The 22,059-nt window shown below is 39.9% G+C and overlaps 1 protein-coding gene across 2 annotated transcripts in view; it reads right to left on the bottom strand.

The window, feature by feature from the left end:
• The window catches only part of ACVR2A (activin A receptor type 2A), a 57,698-nt gene extending 35,645 nt beyond the window's left edge, over window positions 1–22,053 (bottom strand). For both annotated transcript variants that reach the window (XM_081007594.1, XM_081007595.1), the window contains exon 1: window positions 20,615–22,053. In XM_081007594.1, coding sequence (XP_080863720.1) covers window positions 20,615–20,669 — 55 coding nt within the window. In that variant the 5' untranslated portion in view covers window positions 20,670–22,053. The remainder of the gene's footprint in view (window positions 1–20,614) is intronic.
• Window positions 22,054–22,059: the final 6 nt, after the last annotated feature.

Genomic DNA, 22,059 nt, shown 5'->3' with positions numbered 1-22,059 from the left:
CACTATGGTGAATATAAAGTACACTATGACAATGCAAGGAGTTCATCTTTAAAGAGAAATATTAATCTTTTCAAATTATCTATAAAGCAATACTATAAACACATCAAGCTCAAGTACCCTTTGCCATTTTTTGGTCTACATTTTGGTTGTGCATATTTGTACAAAACATTTAACAGCATTTGCAGAACCTGGTAACTATTTTTTCCAGATGTCTTTCAAATTAACTAAAATATGCTGCACTGAACTTTTATCAAAAAGTGGGATAAAACCACCACGATCTCCCCAACCCCTCTGCTTATAAACCATCGCAGCCAAAGGACAACAGAATTGTTCATCTATACAAGATTATGAATAATCTAGTTCTCCAGTATTACTTAATCAGCACTATTTCAAAGCAGAGGCACACCTTGGCATCTCTCCTACGAACAATGAAACATTATTGGTATTGGTTCCACAAATACTCTTCAGCTCACCAACAATTTAAAAACTGAAGAGGAATGAAATAAGACCATACTAGTTCTCAACATGGATAAATTACTGCTCCACACATCCTGATACCAGTGTTAGAAACTGGGATAGAAAAGCTAGGAGCCAAATGACCTCTGGGACCTAGGTTGTGGGAGCCAAAACAGAATGTCTAGTCGCCATAGGAGGGGGGGCATGTTTGGCAAGACTTTTTATATATTATTTTGATAAGCATGAACTAGTGTGCAATTCACATATGCGGCACATTGTTAATATCACATTTTTAAGCAGAAATTGTTACTACATGTTTAATTTGGTGTTTACAATAAAAATACTGGTACCATACTTCAGTTTTCAAAACACTCTACTCTTTATTGTGAAACTCCTTAACATACTGTCTATCCTTAAAAGATACTTTGAGGCTTCATAGCACATACATTTCAGTAATCCTTGGGTGTCAGCCGGGTGCAAAAAATGGCACCCAGACTTTCTGAGGTGCTCACAAATGGAGGATATTTAGGCACAAAATGCACCTGGCGCCTGCTAATTTTGAACCCTGAACTGAAATCAATAGAAGTTTGAAAGTTAGTTTTTAAGGTCTTTAAAATACATTGACCTATTTTTTAACAACTAAAGCCAACATCATGAGTTTCAGTGGAGAAGTGTTTGGGAAAATATTTTGTTTTGATTGGCAGGCATGGGTTTTAATCACAGTGATTATTTTCCCAGGGCACTCCAATCATAGTGAAGGGATGTTGAACTCCTTCCCAATCACCTGCCATTTCTTAACAATTAAAAATCCATACTTCAACAATCAATTTGTTTTCAAACCACTGTTCATTCTTCCCTCCCCATATGTCTTTGCTTAGATATTCTGAAAACTTTAAGAGGGCTCACATTATATGATCTCTGCATATTCTCTCTCCCTTAGTTCAATTGTTGGAGAAGTCATATTATTTATTTGTTCATCTTTATTCAAATCCTTCCTTTTTTCCAACAAACACCTACTATAATTATTTGCTTTTCATTCAGTTCTATTCTTTTTCCTTGTTTGTGCAAACTTCTCAGAGTCCACCCACCATCCTGCTGATACATATGTTTAGTTTTTTTTCATTGTGAATTGTTTCCCTGCCCTGGTTTTACATTGCTTGTTCAAAGTTTCTAAACATTCTTCCGTTCTCCCTCTCAGACTTCTAAAGGTAAAGGTAAAGGGACCCCTGACCATTAGGTCCAGTCGTGACCGACTCTGGGGTTGCGACGCTCATCTTGCTTTATTGGCCGAGGGAGCCTGCGTACAGCTTCCGGGTCATGTGGCCAGCAGGACTAAGCTGCTTCTGGTGAACCAGAGCAGCGCACGGAAATGCCGTTTACCTTCCCGCCGGAGTGGTACCTATTGATCTACTTGCACTTTGATGTACTTTCGAACTGCTAGATTGGCAGAAGCAGGGACCGAGCAACGGGAGCTCACCCCGTCACGGGGATTCGAACCGCCGACCTTCTGATTGGCAAGTCCTAGGCTCTGTGGTTTAGCCCACAGCGCCACCCGCATCCCTCCTCAGACTTCTACTTTCCCCTTAAATCAGCTAAACCTGCTTGTCCCTTAAAGGAGCTCCCGGTTGTGTTGCTTATTGGTAAGACTACTACCTTGCACTTACTCAAGGCACCTGCCTCATATTACCACTTCTCAGACTGTCCGCTGAACATATAGGGAGGTGAAGTGTTTTCTATTTTATTCATCTTCCAAAAAAAGAGAGAAGTCTTCCCTTGCAAAGAATCACTCCAGCTAACATTCTGAAAGCCGGTAGGCTTCACTACCTCAGAAGGGACAAACATGCCTGAAAATTGCACCCAATTCTGACAGAAGATAAAAAAGCTAGATACTTTTAAAACCTTAAAGTTTTGAGCAAAGAGCTCTGGAGGGAATCTGCCTGCAAAGAGCTCTGGAGGCATCTGCCTGCAATTTGGCAGTCTTAATGCATTCAAGAGGGGGTCATTTTGCCTTTAAATATCATCCTGTGAGATCAGAGATGGAAGGTACCCTGAGGATCATCTAGTTCAAACCTCCTTCAATGCAGAAATATGCAACTGTCCCTTATGGGGATCGAACCTGTGACCTTGGTGTTATCAGCACCATGCTCTAACCAACTAACCTATATTATGCTTCTTATATAGCCACTTTTGATTCCCAATTATGGGGGGGGGGGGGACACACAGATAAGAGGCAGAGTTCTTGATTTAATCAATTCTTTCTGAGATAGAAGGCTCACTTCAACTGCGACACTAATGCAGGCCTCAGCCAAGATGGCACTGCCTTCAAAAGATGCCTCTTTCTCACTGGAGAAAGAAAATGGTAACAATATCTGAGGAGATGAACTTGCAGCAGAAGAAGTAATAAAGGAGCTTATTAAAAATACGTAGAATGAACTAATGCTTCCACTGAAAACAAAACTGACAGAATTTAACATGTGGCTTGATTGTTTAACAGAAACAACTAAAGCAACAAAATAATTAAGCCAAATCTAAGACAAGATCAAACAATTACAAAAAGAAAATGAAGATACATTCAACAAGCTTGATGATGCAGAAAAATCAAAACAGGAGAATTAATTTACGTTTTCATTTTTTTGTAGAGAGAGTAGAACACAAAGATCCTGCACAATATTTGCCTCATGCTTAAATCACTGCTTCCAGACCTCATAACCTCTGTTGATTATTCTGAACTGGAACACAGAGCACTTAAGACTCAAACTAGGGGAGAGAACTCTCCTCCCCCTGTCATGTAACCGTCTGCTTTGCCTGATACAGGAAGGAGGAGGAAGCATGTAAAAAACCAAGGAACCTAATATTCATAACTTATAAAAGCAGTCTAGTTATGGTGATGCAGGATCTGGCTTCTGAAACACGGGGGGGGGGGGGGCTTGCATGATTAAACTGCAAGAAGCTGAAATTAAATATCGCTGACATCTTATTGCCATGAGAGGATCAAAATGCCTCACATCAACAAATAGACTGGAAGCAACAGATCTCCACAACACTCCTGGAATCAACCTACTTCTGGAATGACAACAAGAGGCGGCAATGGAAGAAGAGAATGCTGAATTTTCTGATGGATGTTGGGAGGATACAAACTGGAGCAAAAGTTCCAGCAAACGTCTCATGCATAACAACAGAGGAGACCACTACAACACACAAAGCAGCTACATCCTAGATCCTCCAGATATTGTTGACAAGACTTAACTTGTGACTTTAACCAAATCTCAAGGAGAATGGTATCCTGGTTACAGGTTAGTCTTTAACACTAGAAACAGTAACAGTGAACATGAGGGGAATTAGTGATCCTATAAAAAAGAAATGCCTAGACATACAAGCCACAAATTGCCTTTGTATCTCTTGTTAAAACCCCCTAGGGAAAGTAAAATCTTCAGTGGTAATTGGTTTCAACACCAAGTGACAGCACCAGGTTCAAGTAAAGGACAGGGTGGTAGCAGCCATTTTTGGCAAAGGAATAAACTTTAAAATCCATTCAATACTGAAATACAAGAATGGTATTTTTTTTAACCATTCATTGTCCCTTTAATAATAATGTAAACTGTTAGATCCCTATATGCACCAAACTCAAGATGACTTGACTTTATTTGAAAAGTTTTATGTAAATTAAATAAATTTGCTGATGGAAAAGCCATACTATGGGGCGACTTCGACTTAATGTAGGGGGAGCCTCTCTAAAAGATTTGAGCAAGGGCGACACCAGGAAGAACTTTTTAGAAGATAAAGACAATTGGCCTATTACAGTCAGAACCAGGTTTGCAAACCATGTCCCATTATCACGATGCAATGTCTAAATGGATAGACTGCAAGTTACAGCCATCACTCCAACTCCAGAAGCTACTGCACTTTGAGGTGCAGGGAGCAAACTTACAAAGCGGAATGCATGGAAGAAGAAAGCTGACAAAACAATTCCATTTTATATTTGGAAGTTTAAACCATGATTTGGCCTGACATCTCAACCAAGTTAACGGTTTGAAAAAATGGTCATTGGCTTTTAAAGAACATGGTTTTCTAGTTACGGCAGTAAGATTTAAAGTTACTTGTCAAACTGCTGATGGCACACTACCGCAACGTAACAGATCCAATAAGCTGCTGAAAACCGATGCACAAAGTACACAGAAAACCAACATCTGAGGAATATAAACAGAACTGCCTTACAGTGTTAATTGCACATATTCAGTAGCACACTGCTAAGGGAAAAGGTTGGGAGGTTGCGATCTCTTTTGGCACTGGCTATGGTCCAAACTTCCCACATCCCCAAGAGTACTCTAGCAGTTCCTCACACTGAAAGCCACAACCAGCTAGACAAGAGAATCTGCTAGAAGATCAGAGTGGACTGAGTTAAATCAAGGCAATTTCAAATGCATCCTGAAGCTGTAGCAGCCAACTGAAATCACTGATTGAATAATTTCTCATTGGTGCTTTATATTTTCCAATACAAATAAGTGATTCACCACTTCTGATATAACTGGACTGCAAGTCTAATCCAGTCCACCAAGCCTTTTTTTGCTGGTCCAGCAGTACTTAGCCCAGGGCCAACAGCACTGAACAAAATACCTCCTATCTGCCACTGATCAAAGGAGACCAGAGTGTTCCAATATGTTCTGATATTTTCCCAAGTGCTTGCAAAACATTGGAATGCTCAATACGCATAATAGCAGATTGGAACACTCCAGAAACAAGAAGGAGCACTCCAATCAATAGCAAGTAGAGGTTCACCACCACCCAAATCAGCAATGGTAAAAGGGGTCATGTAACACTGTATCACTGGATGGAGTGGTTTAAACTTCTGCTGCATGTCTCATGTGCATGAATGTGGGTGGCCATACCCATCACCAGCATAAAGTCCCCAAGCCAACTGCAGCAAAAACAGTGGCCTTCTAGGTATTATTAGACTCTAATTCCCCCATCAATCTCACCCAGTACAGCCAACAGCCAGGGGTGATGAGAGCTATAGCCCAGCAATATCTGGAGGATCAAAAGTTCCCCACCCCTGAGCTAACCTGGAGTTGCCAACTTTTCTGGGTCAGCAGGCACATGTGGGGGCCAGTCTTAAAATAGCTGCCATGGGGGCATGTCATAACAAAATTATAGAGTACAGTCCTTGCTTCTCCCCTCGCCACAACCTCACACTTGCCATAAGGTTGTGCGCGCGCACACACACACACATCATGCGCTGTTGCTGTCTAACAAGAAACATTCCCCAGTACCAGCAAAACATAGCCACACCACTCTCTCAGAGACTTCACATTGTGCCAAATATCTCTCCCGCTCTCTCTGTCCAAGTGCACAGCACACTTGAGCATACATACATCACATTCAGAAAACCCCCTCCAAAGGTCAAGGAAATGCCTGCCATTCTCCCACCCCTTCAAAATATCTAAAAAATATACATGGGCCATCAATCACATGTTGGTGATCCCCAACCTAATTGTTACTAAGAAGCAGCATCTTAACATACTAAACCAGCTCATAATCTCAGAAAGAAAACAGCACCCTTAAAGAGTCAGAAAAGCCACACAGTAGCCTGTGTTAGAAACTGTGATAGAAAAGCTAGGAACCAAGTGGCTCTTGGAACCTGGATTGTGGGTGCCAAAACAGAATGTCTACTCACATTTGGGGAGTGGGTATCAGCAACACTTTATTTTTTTGATAAGCATGCATCAATATGCAATCCACATAAGTGACACATTGTTACTATTTTAATAGAATTGTTAATAGTTGGTTAATTTTGTGTTTACATTAAAAATATTGGTACCATGCTTCAGTTTTCAAAACACTCTACTCTTATTTTTAAACTCCTTAACGTATTGTCTATCCTTAACATATACATTGAGGCTTCAAAGCACACACATTTCAGTAATCCTTGTGATAAGGCAGACCAGTATCACAGTGATTGTTAATACTGATTTTTTTTTTTTTTTTTTTTTTGGTATTGTATTTTCCTGCTATGTAATCAACCATGAGCAAGCTATGCCTCAAAAGGTGGCCTATGCAAATTTTTCCTGATAATTATATACCCAAGGCCATGTTTACACTTTTGTGGCATAATGATCCACGATCTTTGCCAAGAAAAACTGAATTTGAAGCTGCTTTGGTAGTCACAGGCAGGAGCAATAAGTTACACAAAAGGAGTAACCTTGCTCACTACAATTCCTACTAAGAACCCTCCTGCTTGGTTTCACAATCCGTTACACACACACACACACACACACACACGAAACTAGAAGCTTGATTTAAAAAGCTAAGTGCATTATTTGCTATGGACTGAAATATATATTTTCTTCCGTACAGTATTTGTGCAGCACACACAATGCTGGCAAAACCAGTGGAAAACAGCATATAGATAACTAATTACACCTTTTAACTGTGCAATTAACAGTAGATGCACTCCTGCTGCTGCCTTGTGGGGCGAGGGGGTCTTTGGAGCCATGACACTGACACCAAAGCGCGGCAGCTGTTGTAACTGTTTTAAAAGTTGGAGCAGCCAAACGAACAGCTCCGCATTTGCAGTGCTGATGGGGCTCCAAGCAGCAGTCCCAAACAGTTCCTCTCCTCTGCAGCATCCCCAGCATCAACCGCCACCAGGGCTTGATAGTCATTGCCTCTGATGTTTCCACAGCACCAAAAGATGTGTGTCTTCTAGTGCCGCGCTACCCCGCCAATCAGGTGATTTGCAGGGAAGTACAACAGCAAAGAGGTGCCTTTGGGTGCCCTGCTGCCCCACAGACCAACTGACTGGCGTTGCATTGCAGCCACATGGAGATGTTAGATACCCAACAATGGCACCTGGACATCTGCACTGCCTCACAAAAGGTCTGTTGCCAGTCGCAAAATGCAACTGGCATCAGACTATTTTCAAACGCTGACTATAACAGATAGTATCTTAAAGCCCATTGTAAAGTCTGCACAACAGGAAGCAAGTGTATCTCATTCGGGAATGTTCCATAATTGTGAAGCCACCACCGATAACATTTTTTATTCTCAGGTCTGTGAACCTAAATCGATCTTACTGGCAATCATGCAACAGAGGCAGTGGTTTTCAACCTGTGTGCTGTGGCACCCTGGGATGCCTTGAATGATGATCAGGGGTGCTGCGGGCAACAATGGCCTCTGTCCCTCTTTCCTTCCTTCCTTCCCTCCCTCCTCTGATGCCCTCCCGGGTCTCTTCCTCTCAAAGGCTTGCACAGCTGTTTATTGCAGAAGCCCTGGCTATAAGCTCTGCAGGTGAATGGTGCCTCTGAGAAGCACCTCTCTTCAGGGTTGGGGTGGGGACTCAGAGACCAGGGACAGCAGCAGCAACAGCCCGGAGAGCTCCCAAGGAGAGGGGAAGGGAGAGAAGAGAGGCCAAGGGAACATTCTACAAGGGAGGGCGTTTGAAAAAGGGTGAGAGGCTGCCAGCTCTGCAGGCAAGGGGTGACATAACTGGGCTCCTGAGCCCCACAGGGGTGCCACAGAAATAATGTAGTTGGTCAAGGGAGCCATGGAGTGTGTGTGTGTGTGTGTGTGTGTGTGTGTGTGAGAGAGAGAGAGAGAGAGAGAGAGAGAGAGAGAGAGATCTTTTCCTAGTGAGCACAATGGATGAAATCCCTAGTGGCATAAAGGGTGGATAAGAACAGAAAGGAGCCCTGCTGAATTAGAATAATGGTCTACCTAGTTCAGGACTAGCCAATTTCAAATGCATGGCTATGAGAAGCCTATAAGCAGGACACCAGCATGCTAGCACTCTCCAGCTGTTCCCCAGCAGCTGGTATACAAAGGTATGCCGGCTCCAGCCCTAGTAGTATAGTCATCATCACAAGTTACCACTGAGAAGCATATCCTCCATGTATTTGTCTAATTCCACTGTCTTAAGTTTGTGGTCATCAAACTTCTTGCAGTAGGGAATTCCACAGTATCACTATGAACTATGTAGCAAGATGGGTTTTCTGGATGGTTTGCATTATAATTTAACACATTTCTTACTAGCAAACAAGGCTAAAAAAATACCCCTGTTGGGACAGTTTCTACATGTTCTTAAATGTTTCCTCATTTGTGCTGCATTGTTAGCATACTCCTGCCTGCAATATTTACATCTACCTCTTCCCTTCAGTGGTTTCATTAGAAAGTATGCCAAATGCTAGTGCCTTTTTTCTGTTTAGGCAATATTATGATTCAGAGTAATCAAATGCACTACCAAAACAGATTTTAAACACTTCCAAATTCCCCAGCTCCAGAAATGAAACAAGACACCACCCTGAAGTCTGTGTTTGCAGCAAGTAAAATAAAAATTAATAAGTTTTGCTTTAGCTTGCAGCCTCACACTCAATAAATAAGAATGTTACCTTTTGTATTGATTTGACAGGCACAGCAAAGAGATTAATTCAATTGTTTTACTTGATTACTGGCTTGCTTGCTTGATTAGTTAGTTAGTTATAGGTGTTGTTTCTCTAAATATGTTCAAGGCGTAAAACAAACAATACAATTTGTAAATCCATTAAAAACCTGCATGATAATCATTCCTGATAAACTGATCTAAAAGTTTTGTATGCACTGTTTTATTACTCCTGACCCCAGTTTCAAATACAAATCAGTGACATATGGATTCCCTCACATACTTGCAAGTGGTAATCAAGTTTATTTTAACTTTGAAACTGCCAAGTTTGCCTAATAGATTATTTGCAATTAGCATCCCACTGAAATCAAAGGACAACCCGGTATAACGTCATTAAGATATTAGTGGTTTTTATTTTCAAACCCTTTCCTGCAGGTCACAAGCTTATTTTTTTTCATTCATTATATGTTTATACTTTGTGATCATATAAAACTATCTACATAAAACAAAGCACTATGAAAGCAAAATACCGTGTAAGCCAGGTAAGTTCACAAAGCATACAATATGGGTCACATTCAGGAAAATGCTTGCTAGAACAAGTTTAAAACTGCTGCCTAAAACACACCTGGAGCCAAAAACACAGATGATACCTGCCTAATCTCACTGGGCAAGGAGTTCCATAAACCTGGTGCCACCACACTGAATGCACTGCTTCTAGCTGAATTTGCCTTGTTACTTTGGTGTGGTTCAGACCGTAGTTTTTTAAATGATTTAATATGTATGAGTTAGTATGTTGGTGCACTGCTCAAAAGTCTGCACTCAGCTCCTCTGCCACTCCTGCTGTACTAAGGCGAAGATTCTGTTAGTACAAGGTTTCTCCTGGCTTGACAGAATCTTCTTCTGCTCTCCTCTCCCTACATGCCTCCTAAACCTACTATGGGGTTCTCACAACCATACAGAGCAGATTTGGGTATAGTGCAGGACATACATGATGGAGTGGAGAGTCCCATTGTGCCAGAGGTAATCACTGAAGTACAACAGGTTAGTTGAATTCTATCCCTGGTTTGTTTTTCTTCAAACCACGAGGAGTAGACAATATTTCTTCTTGGCTTACTGCTGATTGTTTGTTTGGCAGAAACAAACCACAAGCCTAGGTTCACATGCAGCAAGGCAGGCTCTGGTTTGTTTCCTCCCCAGTGCAGCAGCTGGGAAACAAAGCACAGATTTTTAAGCAGAAGCTATGGTTTATTGTGATATGTGAGCCAGACCACTGTGCCAATGTTTTCATTAAGCTACCCACCGCCCTCTCCCAACTCCAAGCAGGAAAGGAGAATAACATTCTGCTCATGACTTTCACCAGAATGCAACTGGTCACCTTCCACTTCAAAGAGGGGATGAATGGAATCCATGGTTATTTATAATAGTTGATCAAAAAGAGACAGCTCTTGCGGGCACTGAGAAATGCAAAGAAAGAGGTGAAGATGGCTGCAGAGCCTGCTCCTGCGGAACTTTTCCTTAATTTTCCTTTTCCTTACTCAACACCAATCCACTCTAGCTGGGCTCTTCTTCCTCCCACAGCCATCTACCACCTTCCCTGTGGGAAGAGATCCCAATGAGCTTTAAAGTATATTAACATGATGAGCCTTTTATTTAAGCATTAGCCTGGCAACCATAGACATCTAGGAATTGCATTAAGGCAGGCGCATGGACTTCCATGCAGACTAGTGAGCAGGCTGGCAAAGGGCAAATGGAGAGCTCACTCCCTCCTCCATGTCCAGCATGGAAAGTAAGTACATAGGTATAGGAAGTAATTCCTCTCTTCCATGCCAAGCACAAAACCACTCTTCTCCTAATTCCAAGTAGGCTTGGTAAAAGAATGCAAGCTTTTGTTGACTTATTTACACTGGTACTGCCGACTGCAGTTTAAAAAAAATGTATTTTAGTACTGCAAGCTGCACTGGAAAAATTTGTTTCTTGAAATAAATGATGCAAGTAAATAAATATTTAGGCAGAAAAAGCAGCCTTTAACTTGTATTTAATAGACAGTTAAACATTTGACAAGACAGACTGCATTCATACATGATCCAAAAAAAGTTTCATTTTTAAGGGGAAATTAATTTTAAAACATTTTAAATAAAAAAATCAAAGGGCCACTTCTTAAAAAAAATTGTTTTACCCACCCTGTACAGCTTAGGGTTCCCTCCCCACAAAACTTTACTAAAAGCACAATAAGAGGCTAACAATACTTGTATATCCCAAACTTATCTTTAGAAAAGGAACTAAGGTTTGCTAACACAGTAAACAAACAAGTTAAACAGAATGATCAACACAAAAGTGAGACACTGAGACAAGCAGAATTCAAACTAAATGTAAAAGGTATTCTCTCAAATATCCTAAAATGAGCCGCATTTCTAATACTTGGCAGAAGTCCAAATGGTGCCAGGTGGACCCCTTTGGGCCTGTCAACAAATGCAGTTTCACGATCAAGAAACACCTAAGCCGTGTGCCTCCACATTGTATATTGGGTCACACACAAAAAAAGGATTTCTAGTTTTGACCTAAGCATTGAGATACGTGATGTGAGTGGACTCTGTCCTCAATACAATTTGCTTCCCAGTCTGTTTAGGGCCTTAAAAAGGTCAGCACCAGCACTATTAATTTGGCCAGAAACAAAGTGGTAATCACTGCAAATAATATAATACCAAAGGAATATGCAAATTATCACAGCAGCCCCATAAACAGTATCTTACAGTTTTCTTATATGGATGTTATCAAGGCATGAATCCAGAAAGGTAACTACTAGTGAGGCAGCCAAAATTGATAAAAAGGTTATTGCTGCATTCTGGACACCCAGTTGCAGTAGCATAATCATAACACCTTAAAGGGTTTTTTATTATTACTATCATCCAGGAAGACCTAGAGCTAGGACACCGTAACATACTTAAGCAGCTTCCTCAAGCAGGGAACTTAGGGAACTTGGCAAAAATCTTCCAAGTCTGGTAATCGCTTATTTACAAAGCAACTCAAAGCATGTTGGTTGTGCAGTTGGGATCCTAACTTCATTCAGCAATGCAATAATAATCCCTCTCACACTGTCAGACAAAGCTACTCTAATTGATCTAGTGAGCCAGGAAGGGAAAGTTTAACGTACAAGTAGTAAGTCACACTTCTCCAAGATCCTTTCCATAACCTTAGGCTACATAAACTGGTAAGAATCTATCTTTTTAAAAAAATTTAAAAAAAGACTTGTAAGAAGGAATAAAAGATACAGTAAGCACAAACTCTGTATGAGTAGAACCCATGTCAAAACAGATGCAAGCAATTTATCTGCAAAGTGTTTTAAGAGTGGTCATAATACGCCAATATTTCTTGATTCCAGCCTTGGAATCAAGCTGAAGATGACCCCCCTCCCTAACTGTTTGGAAGAGTTTCAATAGATATTTAACAGTGATTAAAAACAAGATTTCTTTAATACCCTCTGCTTTAAAATTGCTTTAGCTATTTTAGATTTCTATTGTTAATTGTTTTCTATTTTTTATGTAAACTTCCTAGACAACTTAGTAGGATGGGTGGTATACAAATGCAATGAAACACTAAGATGTAGGGCTAAATACCAAAACATTACCAAGCAGTGCTCCAAAAGTTGTGCAATGTCAGCAAAATTTGCTGCAAACTGCAGGCTCGTGCCCGAATACTCTGGTTCTCAGAAGCACTAGTGGCTATGATAGCTTTCTCCGACGGGTGCTAAAACAAAAGACAAGTGAATTTCTCATTTCTAAGTACAGTCGTACCTCCTTTTGCATCTGGGATCCGTTCTGGAGCCCTGGATGCTGGACGAAAGGGACACTCAACAAAGTGCTGTTCTGAGCATGCACAAAGTGCGATTTAGCGCTTCTGCGCGTGCAGCAAACCCGGAAGTAACCCGTTCTGGTACTTCCGGGTTTGCTGTGGACGTTTGATGAAATGGACCCTAAATGGGGCAGACTTAAAATGAGGTATGACTGTGCACGGCCTATGTGAGATATATAGATATTCCTGAAGTGTTTAAATAACTCCAAAACGTGACTGCAGAAGAAAACTTTAATTGTTCTGAATGAGAAATATAAAGAGGAATTAATAGTGGCTGAAGTTTCTACTGCAGCATGGTCAAAGTTAAAATTCAACCTTGTACTTCTGAAACAATAATACAGGCATACTGTACTTTTTGCCATTATATATGTCTCATAAAGCCACAAATGAAATAGCATAAGCTAAAGTACTTTCATTAATTTATACAGTTATGATAATTTAGAACAGCCTCCCCCAACCTTGGAGCCTCTGGATGTTTATGATTGCAGCTCCCATCATCTCTGTACATTTTGGCCAAGCTGGCTGAGGCTGATGCACAAGCTGGAGTCTGATACATCTGAATGACAGAAGGTTGGGGAAGGCTGATCTATAAAGTCAGTATAAATTAACCTCCTAAAATTTATATTTAAGATTGATAATTATAACCGTAATTGCTCAGTGTTAAAAAGAAAACGGTAAGAGAATTTTTAATTTTCATTTAGTAAGTTTGAGAAATTAGTGTTTATTCTATGCAAGTATTATGCTATTCAACCCAACTGCTCAACACCTTCAAAAATTAGATTGGTTCAAATCATAGTTGAAAGCACAGCAAGTTTGGCTTTTTTTATATCTGTCTTGCTATTTTGGAGTCACTAAGTTACAGTACCACAAAAAAGGTATTGTAAATTTTTGTCATAGTAAACTTCACTAAAACAGTGCAATTCTACACACACTTACTCAGAAATAACCCCACAGTATTCAATGTGGCTTACGGTCAGCTACCGGTAAGTGCCCATAAGATATCAGCTTAAAAGAGCAATCCTAACCCCCAGCCAGTAACAGTGGCACTGAATGGAGCAACATTGCCATCAAAGCAGCCCAACTCTGTAGCTCATACCAGCAGCCAGGTGGATGGTGAGGAAGTGACTAATGCTGCTCATTTTGAGCCAGCTCCAGTTTGGTACAACAAAGAGGCCTAGATAGGGCCCACCACCAGTAGGAAGACAAGCATAGGATCCAGCAGGTCCCTGGCTGGTTCAGCTCTATCCCCTCTTACCCCCAGAAACACCCAACTTGAGGGGGGAAGGTGTGTTGGCTGCAAGTGGCATGGACATCACAATGGGGACTTCAATGGTGGCAGGAGCTCCCTGCCAGTGAAGTCTGCTAAAGTTGCACCCAAACTCTCTGTTGTATCCAAGCTCACTTTAACAGTGGGTCAGTGGTTTGGCTTGCACTCTACACCAAGAATAGGAACTGTTTGACGTTTACAACCAAATAATGCTGCAATGCCTAGCAATTCCCTGGGAGGTGGACCTTACGGAGGCAAACTTGTCAAATTTATGAAGAGCCCCAGTAAATTATTGGGAATGGCAATCAGCACATGAGATAGAACATGTAGCTTCCTATATATTCCACCCAGGACTAACATATTTTATGTCTTTGATGGTACCAGTAAACAGTGAGGGATTTGTGAAGATCTTGAGCTTCCTTGGAGAACTACCGATTCCTTCCTAGGGTAATTCTTTATACCAAAGCTTAATTTGCAGTTTTCCCAGAAACCATGACAACTGAAAGTATAACATAGAAATGTGGACTACTAGACACCTGCCACATAGCCCCTATTTCTAGTACCTTAGGAAAAGATTTTCATAATCTTTTTACCTCAGTAAAATACCCATGTAAAGCATTTTAGAACAACCAAGAAAAGGGGCACATCTTGCTGATCGACAAATCTGTAAACAGATACAGATTTATGAATTTGTGTGCTAGAAAACCCCAAATGTTTCTATGGAAATTTGCAAAGCTAAGGTTACATTTTTAGTTAGAATTGTTTAGCAAGCATAATGAACAAGGACAATCGTTTCAGTTACTCAAGCAATTTAAACAAGCTGAAATCTGAATCCCAAAGCTGTTAAAACAAATCTCCTATCATGGTGGTTTCCCTTACAGCTGCAGTATAGCCATGCAGTAACCTCATAAAAAAACCAAAACTTCAATGTTTGTTGACAGACACAAAAGAGCAAAAGTTACACCAGTTATGAACACTCAAGGTTTGACAGTTCAGCAGCAACTATGAAACCTGTGTACTTTGAGCACTATTATAAAAACAACAATTTACAAAAATACTTTCAGTATACAAGTGCTGCATTAGGCAACAATTGGTTATTATATTTGAGAACTACCGAATGTTTTGTGATATTTGGCTGGGATTGTGGAGTATTATCAAAACTGTACTATTTACTCTTCCTTGATATACATAACAGTTCAGTTTTTATTAGATGCACATTAGTCAGTGCTTGAACTAAATAGCTATAATTTTTTTTTATAATCTACTAGTAATAGACAGTTACACACGTATGCTTATAGAAACAATTTAATGATAACCACATTTATGCTATATCACTGTTGATACCTTAATTATTTTTAAGGTATGGAAAAGGCAAGTTGCTTCATTTTCTATATTCTAATTAAATATCTTGACTCATTTTCTTTGGCTGTAGCTTGACTCTAAAGATGTGTTTTAAAATTCAATTTTCTGTAATACTGTACATGGGGGAAAAACATATTCTTTAAAATACATATACACTGTGTGTTAAGACTATGCAATACAGTAGAAGAAAGCAATTTCTCCCTGAGACTTCCGGGGTGGCGCCACCGGCAATGGCGGACTCCCTCTGAATTGGAGGGACCAGCTCCGCATGAAACGGGTCTTTTCCGCTGCGGCGAAGCGGGGACCCTTCTGGAAATCACAGGCGGATGAAGCCTGTGACCGTGGGACTCGGCGGGCACCCTTAGCGCCCCCCCAACCCACAAAAGAACCCACAAACGGGCTCTGAAGTGAAGAGGGGGAAGTGGCGCGGTGCTGTGAGTCAATTGCTTTTTCTGCGGAGCGAAGCCGCATAGTCGTTGCCGGAGAGCGCTGCCTTTTTCCTGGGACAATTTGGCATTAAAAACAACCAACCGTGAGTACTGGAACATTGAATATTTGGACTTCAAATAAGAACTGGCGAAATAAAAAGGAATTTTGACTTAAAAATTAACCCTAATTTGGTACTGAAACGGGAAGGTTTAAACAGGAAGTCACCCTTCCGTTTCCTCGTAGTCAGAACAAAGCAAAGACAACGCAAACTAGAGCCTTAAAAATCACTTTTAAAGGATCAACTTTCATCATTTAAAATCGCTGAACCCCCCTTCGGTAGCAGGGGAAGAAGGGGGACCTTTTCTGAGCTGCTTAAACCTGCAGAAGTGAATCTAAAGCAAAGTAATTTTCCACCGTCCTGACCCTGGAGCGGGGTGTCAGAATTGACGTTTGAAGCTCATTGACCAGAAACAAATGTCTTTGACAATAGTTAAAAGAAGAGAAACATTGTGACTCCATTGTTTCCCTTCGTCTTTTAAAAGAACAAATATGGACAAAATATCTTAAAAAAGAAACTTTGTTGCTATTGTTTTCAAGAAAAAGAACAACCAGAAGTTTTTCCCCCTAGTGGGGAACTGTGAAATTGTAACTAATTTCTGGGAACTTGCAGCTGTCACTGATTACAACTGTGGGAAAGGATTTGTGACCTTGTAGGACAATGTCTTCAGAAGCACTGTTGGGTGCTTTCTGTAAAATAAATGCCCTATTGGATCAGTTAAGTCAGAAGACGGATTTCATGACTAACACGGCCAGAACCTTTGAACAGGTAGTGGGAAACTATATGGAGCCCACCCAGGAATCAAAACAGGAGTGTGCCATGACAGAACAACTGAAAGAAGAGGACCTTGCTGAATCTTGGGCGCCAGAGACGGAGGGAGCTGCGGCCCAGCAGGAATATAAACTCTTGGATTTGATAAATGAACTTGGAAAAAATCAGACTTGGAAAGATAAAATCTGGTTTGGTTTGGAAATGGGGGGTTGGATAGACCCCCCTTTACAGGGAGATTTGGACTTTTCAAGTCTGGAAAGGGGCCGTCAGATGTTTGGAGCTGTGGGGGCTCTCAACTTTGAAGGGAATCTGGAGCATGCTTGTAAATACTACATCGAACCTATCCTGGACTATGGAAAAGGGATCGTCTTGCTGAAAAGGGTCAAAAACACTACCAAGCTGGAGTTCCCACGAATAAAAGGGAATTATAAAGAAGAGGTACGAAAAGGGACATGGAAGAGACTTGAGGGCCTCGGATATAAGATTGCCAGGTTAATGTGCTAGATTAATAGGATAAAAAGGACTGACAAAACCCAGGACCAGGAGGAAGGGACGTTGGATGAAGACTGGATTGCTTTTTTCTTTTATTCTTATCATTAGGACTGTTTTATAAAATTGATGAATGTTAGGAAAATGTTGAAATGAAACTATTTGGCTCTTATAAAAATGTCTGGGGAACTAGGTAAGAATGTTATGGTTTAGGAGAAGTTGGTAAAAATTAAGATTTAAGTTTTAAACTTTAAGGTTTTCTATAAGATAAGATGAAAATAGATCAAGGTAATGTGATAACAGAATACTATGAATTATGGAAAGGATTTGCTGTGATTATTATAAAACAGGATACAGGAAAAGGGAGGAGGAGGAGGTCAAGGAAAGAAGGTATTGAAAGTGGAGAATTGGAGAATGATGGTTTTATTTTTATTTTTTTATTTTTATTTTTTTGTCTTGTTTTTTCCTTTGTGTAATTTTTTTTTAAAAAAACTCTTTTTTCAATAAATATCATTTAAAAAAAGAAGAAAAGAAAGCAATTTCTCCCTAACTTCATCTTGCATCCTCTCTAGACAAAAGGTATTCTCAAGAACTTGCCTCATCACTGGCTGGGGTTGCATGTCACTCTAAATCAAACCATGGTTTACTAAAACACGCAAGCTTCTGTAAAGGAATTCACAGATACTATGTGCATCACTGGTCATTCAGTTTCTGCTGCTGAGCTGAGCTGAGCTAAGATTTGGCTTAGTGTCATCTTAATCCAGACTCATGGTTAGGTCTCTCCAAACCAACTAGGAACTGTAACCACGGTTTGCACTACGATTTACAGCTTGTGGTTTTGTCCATGAAAGCTAAACAGTGAGCTAGCTAAACCAGGCTCAGGAGGCACACTAAGCCAAACCATGGCTTATAACAGCAGCAGAACAACCAGGAAGAAGCTAAGTGCTCACAATCTCACGAGAGCCCACAGATTCATACCAAGTCTTAAGTAGAATTAGCTTGGTGTGTATACCAGGACACTTTCTTTGTTGAAGTTTACATGTGTAAACTGGTTACATGTCCTGGTGATGGGTAACCTACAAAACAGGAAGGCTAAAGCTCTTATAAGTGACCTTCTGTTAAACAACAACAAACCTAGAAAACTATTTTTAAGTTTTGCCTCCTTCAAAATTTGGACTAGGCACCTAGTACAAATGCCTTGTAAAAATGCAATCTACAATAAGCACACACTGTAGTCCTAACTCCTGAATGAATTTACAGATATTCACACCACTTCAACTACAAGATAAGGCACTCTTCCACATCATTACTAACACTGTTACTAGCTAAGAGGCTAAGATTGCTGAAGTCATTCTCTCAACATTAATTTTCCAGAGATGTCTCTTCTATGGAGGCATGAGATGCCTATATACTTTTACTACTTTCTCAACTCTGTGGATATGTTTTAAAACAGATGTAAACTGCATTAAACATTCTATAGAATGTAAAAGAGAAGGCCACTGCTTTTACATTGGGTAATTACTGTATTCTTAAGAAGATGAGGTTGTAAGCTCACCCCTTTGCATTCTCAAAATTGCATTTACTCAGTAGTAAACCACAGTATGTTTCAAGAAAACAACTTTCCACCACTGCTTTAATTACATTTTAAATGCAACTTTTCATTTGGTGCATTCCATATTAACTATATTTATTAAAAGTCAGTAACTTATTTCTTCAGAGTTTTGGGCAACACTAGTCAATATGTTTGAAGATAGCAAAAAGGCAGAGTAGGCCATCCATTCAGATGTAGTGGCTTTTTAGTAATATTCAATAGTTTCCCCAACTTTGTGTTTCAGTAAATTATATTCGCTCATGCCTATCCTTCATAGAAAAACAAACATGAAAAACATAGTCCACTGTGTTGTAAGCATATTTAAATGGCCAGTCTAAATGTTTTTCTAGAGTGCAAGACACATCCATAATTTCAGTTACAGAAGTTAAATCTGTTGCACGCCTTGCTTTAAAATGAGTGCATTAATGTGAGCTGCTAGGTACATTGCTGATAGCTTATACCCTGCATACATCTTTTAGAAATGCCTTCCAAAAAAAGCATTTTTCTGCATGGTAACTGCTATGTACTGTATTCTATGAACTAAAGTCACTTAGGGAGCACTGAGTGGATGGCCTTTTGAATCAAATGTTTCTCTGACTTAGGTAGATCTGAAACACTAAGCAACCAAGAATCTAGAACCTGCTTTCAGGTAAAGGTAAGCAGAATCAGTTCAAAATGTGAGGTTATCTAAGAGCATCCTGTGCTTCCCCCTTGGAATGATGTTAAACCATTTATAGAAGAGAAAAAAGCAGACCTTTATTATAGCTGATAAAATGCAAATTGGAGCATGAAAATGTAAACAGATGCTATCTGAAGTATTGTATCTATAAGCAAAATGTTAAGAAACGGAATATTCTAAGCAACATTTTCATATGGAATTTCAGAAATGTTTACAACACAGTTTACCCAATAAGGACATCACTTCTTTAAAATGTATTGTAACTTTTCATTTGATGTAACAGTTTATGCCAAACTGTGTTATTCATTTAGCTATTTTGCCTTTACATAAAATTCACAATCTCTTCAGTCTCTAGCACTGATCGCCATTTCACAGCACAGTCAGCCCACACGGAACAGATCAATAACATTACAGACACAAGACTAGACTGTATCCATTTAATAACCACAAGAAAGTGTACCATTCAGCAAAATCTCACACACATTACAAAACTGATGGAGAGCAAGAGCTAGATAACAATGTAAATCAAAGTAAAATCATAACCAAATATGTCAATTATAAAATCTATTTCTCTTTTCAACACTGAATGCATGCACCTAGGAAACTAAAGTACAACTATAGCATGCACATTTAGTAAGGGAAAACCAAGAATAGCCATCCAATCCATTACTAACTAGTCAAAGTGCTGTGCATGAAGCAATTCTTTCAACCACTGCTTGCTACCCAGTAATGCATTGTTCCTATGAGCAAAACCTTTTCAAACTTATTTATTATAATGAAAAGATTTTGTTGCAGAAGTTGAGGCTTACCATTTACTTTAGCACACACTACTTACTACGTGGATATTAAAGGATTAAGAAAACCTAAAACCTACTGTGTGAAAAGTATTTTAAAGTTTATACCTCTCATCTAAGACCATTCAACACAACTTTCCAATTCTATATTTTTCATATTTGTTTAAGAAGCTACTAATAAATTTTCAAAAGAGAAAGCTGTGAATATTAAAACCAAGTTACTGGTAAGTTACCATAATGCTGACAAACATGAAGGAATGGCTAACACTACAAATTATTAGCTTGCGCACTGGTAGTCTGTAAAACATCAGTAGCAGTAAAGCACAGTTGTGGTATTCCAAACAACACACACACTGTAGTGTCACTGCTGTTGACAAAGAAGTACAAAAAAAAATTTAATCCACATTTTAATTTAACAAATGATAATGCAAGGTAACGTTAAGGATATTAGAATACTGAAAGCTAAGTTGAGAAGAAAACTATATACTGTACACTTACCTGAAGAACAAGAGATAAGAAAAACAGCAAACACCAACTTTGTAGCAGCTCCCATTTTCCAAATAGTTAGAAATGATATGAAGTTATTCTATATATCCAGCTTTCCAGGTCCTCCAAATATGAAAATCCCTCTTTCACTTTATTAAAATTTTCTGTAAGAACATATTTGGAAAGTAGTGTCCATAAGAGTAAAATCAGATTTCAATACTAGTGTATCTAGGTCTTCCTTAGTAGATCCTCCAGTAAAGGGATGTATGTATTTGGGAACATACACGTCATTTGGCTTCTGTACAAACAGTGGCAAAATTCAATTCATAAGAACATATTAAGGACCCAGTTTAAAAGGTCAATAGTAAAGCAATTGACCAACTACTAAGCAAATTGCCTTGGAGCATTGTTTTCTTCACTTTAAAATCTGTAAAATATCCCCCAGGAGTACTGGAATCAGGCAAGTCGCACAGATATTAGTAAACAATACTTTCTTCTTCACGCCTCTTTAACAGTATGTAGTGTCTGGGTGAGAAATAGTTCCACATTAGTTTCAAGTGTCAGCACAAACCTGTTTTCAACGGAATGGGCAATAGTAAATTAATCCATTAATAAAAAAAAAGGAATTTGTGAAACACTGATGTTTCCTATTAATAATGCTGAGAGCAAGTAACACGGACAGGGCAGAAACCAGAGCTTATCTGTCCTCCACAGCACCACAAATGTCTCTCTGATCTTTCTTTACCTAGTGTATTCTCATTTCCACTTTCCACTTTTTACATTCAGTCTTTGTCCATGCCCGCTCAAGAGGAGTAGATGGTATAATTTGACACTCGATTTGCCTTCGAAGGAAAAAAATAAAAGCCTTAAGGAAACTCCCCCAGCCCATATGACTCCCTCCCTCAGTTAATGCTTAAAATATCCTTATATTCGGGATTTAAAAACCACACAAAAGTGGTGGAGGGAAGAGGGAGGGCAATGCGGCTTCCAGCTATTTTGGAGGGTGGAGTGAGTGGAGGGTAGTACAGAAGCGCAGAAAAATTACTTTCTTCACTGTTCTAAAAAAACCAAATCTTTAAACACAACGACGATCGAAAGAGGCTTGGGAGCGATCTTTCCCGAAGCGGCGGTGCAATAGGAGGTCTCAAACATGGATGAAGCAGGTGAAGCGATGCTTTTTTATAACCGTGGTGATCCGATGTGGGCCAAATGGTCTTCTCGAGTGGCCGGGCTGGTGGGGCAAGGTATGCACGATCTCTTTTCTTTCTCTCTCCTTGCTCTGCAGTAGATGCTCTTCCAAGCTGGATGTATGTGCAGGCGTCTAGTCCTTTCTCTCTCTTTTTTCCTTTTCCCCTTTCCTGCAACTCTTCACGGGATCACCATTTCCCACAGAGTCGTCCTCTTCGGTCGCTGTTGAGGCAGGACCCTCCGTGCACGACTCGGCTTTTGTTTTGTTT

The sequence above is a fragment of the Podarcis pityusensis genome (genome assembly GCF_964106645.2).
Source record: "Podarcis pityusensis genome assembly, chromosome: 1".
NCBI classification, from domain to species: domain Eukaryota; kingdom Metazoa; phylum Chordata; class Lepidosauria; order Squamata; family Lacertidae; genus Podarcis; species Podarcis pityusensis.
This window is presented reverse-complemented; position numbering and strand designations above follow the sequence as displayed.